This window comes from Eriocheir sinensis, unplaced genomic scaffold (assembly GCF_024679095.1).
Source record: "Eriocheir sinensis breed Jianghai 21 unplaced genomic scaffold, ASM2467909v1 Scaffold525, whole genome shotgun sequence".
NCBI classification, from domain to species: domain Eukaryota; kingdom Metazoa; phylum Arthropoda; class Malacostraca; order Decapoda; family Varunidae; genus Eriocheir; species Eriocheir sinensis.
Window position 1 is genome coordinate 285,564 of NW_026111860.1, and position 5,119 is coordinate 290,682.

At 48.1% G+C, this 5,119-nt stretch overlaps 1 protein-coding gene across 1 annotated transcript; it reads left to right on the forward strand.

Annotated features, from left to right (window-relative positions):
• Positions 1–1,122: 1,122 nt before the first annotated feature.
• Positions 1,123–4,066, forward strand: LOC126992934 (probable serine/threonine-protein kinase DDB_G0281745). Its single transcript, XM_050851769.1, has 2 exons — positions 1,123–1,607; positions 4,012–4,066. The coding sequence occupies exons 1-2, from the start codon at positions 1,123–1,125 to the stop codon at positions 4,064–4,066; spliced, it is 540 nt and encodes a 179-aa protein (XP_050707726.1).
• Positions 4,067–5,119: the final 1,053 nt, after the last annotated feature.

Below are 5,119 nucleotides of genomic sequence, written 5' to 3' on the forward strand. Positions count from 1 at the left end.
CTGGCGGTAGTCTGACGAAGCCTCTGTGATGGGACCTTGAAAATACTCCGGAAAACTCATTACAGGTGTTCAGGTCTCTGCAGCTTCAGCAGCTACCTGCGAATTCGCATCAGCAATAGGTGGGGAGGCACCTTGCCTGGCACACTGAGCAGTGTAATACCACGGTAGTTGTTGCAGTCCTGGCGGTCCCCTTTCCCTTTCCAGATAGGGACGACCAACCCCCTCTTCCAGTCATGAGGAATGGTACCGGACTGTCTTACGGCAGTCAAGACCGCATGCAACCCATGGATCATGGCATCACCTCCAACTTTGAGCAGCTCCGCGCTGATGTTACAGGCACCAGGTGCCTTCCCACCCCTCAACTTGGCCACAGCCTCCCTGATCTCACCCAGAGAGGGTGAGCTTTCGTCAACTGGTGGGTCAGCATTCACCACTTGCAACCCAACAAGGAAGTTGCGTACATGGAGGGTCTGCATATATATATATATATATATATATATATATATATATATATATATATATATATATATATATATATATATATATATATATATATATATATATATATAATTCGCTCCCAGATTTATTAGCAAAATATGTTTAAGAGAGCCATAGAAAACTGGTTAATAGAGGCAATAATTTTTAGCACTTTTTCAAAAAAATTCTTAGTATTAGCGCACGCTCTCGATAAGCTAATACCAGATATTCCAACAACAGTGTGTGTGTGTGTGTGTGTGTGTGTGTGTGTGTGTGTGTGTGTGTGTGTGTGTGTGCCTGCGTGCGTGCGTGCGTGGGTGCGTGTGTTCGTGCATGCGACAGCCGTCCAGATCTAGACTCCCTCTTTTTCCGCCCTAACTCCAAGCTAAACCGAACTGAACAAAACTAACCGTTGAAAACCGAGGTCTAACCCTAAATCGCCACACACATACGGCATGGTGAGACAGAGAAATGGCTCCCCCACACACCACCCCCCTCCTCGTGCTGACGAGGGAGCGCATCGACACGCTGGTGGCCGAGCACAAGCAGGTGCTGGGGCGCGGCGCCTCGTGCACGGTGTACCTGGTGGAGGTCGGCGGCGCCCTGTGCTGCCTCAAGGTGGCCAGGGAGCAGCGCCTCGCCGGCATGTTCCGCAGGGAGTTTGACATCCTGCTGGACCTAGACGGCGCGGCGGGCGCCCCCAAGGTCTTGGGCACCAGCTTTGGGTTCCCCGCCATGCTCACCACCTTCCGCGGCCAGAACACCTTCTGCGACCTGCAAAACCTTGCTCCCCGCGACACTGACAAACTGGCGGCCTTCGTGGCGCTGGCCCGGGACGTGCGGCAGCTCCACGCCCGCGGATACGCCCACACCGACATCAAGCCCGACAACGTGGTGCTGCACCAAGGCGCCGATAGCCTCCTGCAGGTGTCCCTCATTGACTACGGCTTGGCCAAGACATTCGGCACAGGACTCCGCAACGCGCTCACGCACACGCACTGCACGCCCTGGATAGCCCCGGAGCTGCGGCGCGGCGCGCCGTGCTCGCCCCCTGTGGACGTGTTCTCCCTCGGCTACGTCCTGAAGCGCGTCCTGGCCACGTGCCACACACGCGTTACCCCGGCCTGGAGGTGCTGGCCGACAGCGCCATGGCAGCAGACCCGGAAGAGCGGCCCTCGGTGGCCCAGATCATCGAGACAGTCAGAATGTACGCGGGCGAGACATCCAAGAAGGCGGCCTTTGTCCGGCGTGTTCGCAAGGCCTTTTCCTGCCTCTTCCCGCGCCGCCGCCATTACTAAGGAGGAAAACAAGGCAGGATTTCCTTTCCTAACGGATGAATGGTTTTACCAGTCCAATTCTTTCCTTTGGAGGCAGATACTCCACACCCACCAGTAGGTGAGGAATGCACACCCATAAGGAGGAAGACAAGGCAGGACTTCCTTTCCTAGCGTCTGAAGACTTTTACCTGTCCAGTTCTTCCCTATGGCGGCAGTTACTCCACACCCACCAAGGAACACACTTCTTAGTGGATTTAACTTCATATTTTATCATCTACTTATCCATCTATCTATATATTTATATTTGTATCCATTTATCAACTTGGCTATCTTTTTTATCTGTGTACTTCTCTCTCTCTCTCTCTCTCTCTCTCTCTCTCTCTCTCTCTCTCTCTCTCTCTCTCTCTCTCTCTCTCTCTCTCTCTCTCTCTCTCTCTCTCTCTCTCTCTCTCTCTCTCTCTCTCTCTCTCTCTCTCTCTCTCTCATTGCTGGTCAAGCTACATGTACTTCTTCCCTTTCAATCTCTCTCTAAACGCTTTTATCCAATATAATTTCAAGTATGCAGAAACACACACCCACACACACACACACACACACACACACACACACACACACACACACACACACACACACACACACACACACACACACACACACACACACACACACACACACACACACACACACACACACGATAAAAACGGCATATCAGGAAAAAAGCAGATGGTATGGAATTAAACAGGATGAGGTAAACAATACAATTATGTGCGTGTGTGTGTGTGTGTGTGTGTGTGTGTGCGAGTGAGTGAGAGAGACAGAGACAGCAACAACGACAATAACAACAACAAGGACACACCAAACACTAGAACAACGTCACGCTCCAGTTCTCTACATAGTCAGCCTAATTTAACCGGCCAAACTTCGCCGCCGCTGTGTGTCTCCTGCGAGGAAAGTCCTGGCGCGGCGGAGTTTTCGGAGACTGAAAGGCCACGCAAGATTAGGAGTCACTTGCTTGGCGCTCTAGTTCTGTTCCTCCGCCTCTCGTTTTCTTTCTGTGCGACTCAGGAGTAAGTTAAGTTCAGCTTCTCTTTATCTTGAGGTTTGAGAGAGAGAGAGAGAGAGAGAGAGAGAGAGAGAGAGAGAGAGAGAGAGAGAGAGAGAGAGAGAGAGAGAGAGAGAGAGAGAGAGAGAGAGAGAGAGAGAGAGAGAGAGAGAGAGAGAGAGAGAGAGAGAGAGAATAATAAGGAGTAAGATATTATAGAAGAGAAAATGGATTGTTGATAAAGGAGATGGAAGAGAAAGAGGGATGGAGGGAGAGTGAGAGAGAGTGTTAGGAAGCAAACTATGACAACAAGCATAAGATTAAGAACAAACAGAAGAACAAGAACAACTAGAGGAATAGAACAAAAGTATGAGTGTACGTAGAGATGAAGTATATTGGTGAGAAAGCAGTGGAAGAAAACAAAATGAGACAGGCACAAGCAGAGAAGTGAAGGGAGCTGAAAAAAGTGAAAGAAAAATACCCCCACTACTTGACCTCGGAAAAAAAGGAAAATTACACGTGCAGTGAGAAGGGAACTGAATGGGAGACTAACGACGAGAGAACGAAAGTGGGTCGGGAACGACAGGGAGGTGAACAAAATAAAATAATAAGCCCTGGGAGAAAATTATATATGCATCGATTCGGCTTGACGCCTTGGCCTGTAGATAAGAGATAATTCGTATTTCTTGGCTTTTCTTCGTTTTCTTAGTTAACCATTTCAAGGGGGACTTAACTCACTGTTATATAGCTTTGGTTATGCTTATTTATGTGGTTATTCAACGTCTCACTTAGGATACATAACATATACCACGAAATTCTTGGTTAGTGAGAAAGATAGTAAGACTGATATAGATAGACAGATAGACGGACAGAGTTAGAGAGAGGGAGGCAAACTTTTGGCCTTCGAGATCATAATAGTGGAGTGCTGATACGAGTGCTGCTGCTGATGATGATGCTTGCACAAACTTTCAGCCAATATTATAACAGTTCCCTGAAAGCCTCACATTAGCAGCTTTGTATCAGTTTCTGATTCTGATTTTGAACACTCCTTTAACCTCTGTTCTGGAGCAGTAAGTAGCGGGCCTTTTTTTTTTTTTTTTTTCATTACGCCCTTGAACTGTCTCCGTAGCTGTATTCTAATAGCTCTCTCAGACGTCTGTTGTTGTTGCTCATCCTGAACCTCTTCAACCACGTGTCTCTAAGTCTCCCTCTCAGTCTGGTGCCCCTGACTCTGCCGTGCAATGCTGCGTTTGGCCATCGTTCGTCATGACCACATGACCAAACCATCTCCTTTGCATATCTTGCACTCTGTCCAGAATTGTAACTACTTGTCCCATTCTTGCTCTCACCTCCTCATTTCGTACTCTGTCCTTCCATCATCCGCAGACTCTTTTCAAACACTTCATCTCGAGTGCAAGTAGTTTCCTCTCCTCTTCCTTCTTCAGCACCCACCACTCCGCTCCGTATAGAGTGGTAGGTACTACAACGGCAAACAGCAATCTAAGTTTCAATCTTGTGCTCGTCGTATCTGCCGTATCTTGCCATAACCTTCCAAACGCTCTCTGTCCCATTGCGATCCCTTCCCTTACAGTTTTCCCTGTTGTCCCGTCGCTTGTATTCACGCCTAGGTATTTAAATTCATCCACCTGTTCAATCACTCCAGTACTCAGTCGTATGTTTAGATCTCTCTCTCTTCCAATATTCAGGCTCTTTACCTTGTCTTTATTGATCTCTAGCTTGTATCTCTTACATTGTTCTTCGACCTTCTGCACCACCCTTTGTAAGTCTTCAGTTGTCTCTGCTACCACCACTATGTCGTCAGCATATCTTAGGTTAGTGTACCTGACACCGCTCATCTCTACGCCTCCTTCTTCTCCCTCCAGTGCCTCCACCATTACCCTCTCTAGATACAGGTTAAATAAGGGTGGAGCGAGGGGGCAGCCCTGTATAACACCTCTTGTGGTTGGGAAGGTGTCTGTCACGATGTCGGCCTTCCGAACTCTTGCCTTTGTGTTTCCATACATTTCTTCCACTGCCTCTATCAGATCCTTCTCAAATCCCCAACTCCTCATTACTCTCAGCATACTTTCTCTATGCACCGAATCGAAGGCTTGTTTGAAATCAATAAACACACACTAGGCAGTAGGTATCTTTACCTATTTCCCATCTCTTTTCTATGATTTGTGTGAGCGTGAAAATGTGATCAATCGTCCCTCTTGCATTTCTGAATCCAGCCCGCTCCTCCCTTAGTATTTCCTCTTCTTTATGTTTCATTCTGCGCTGTATCATTTTAGCAAACAACTTGTGCGCAATAGCCATAACT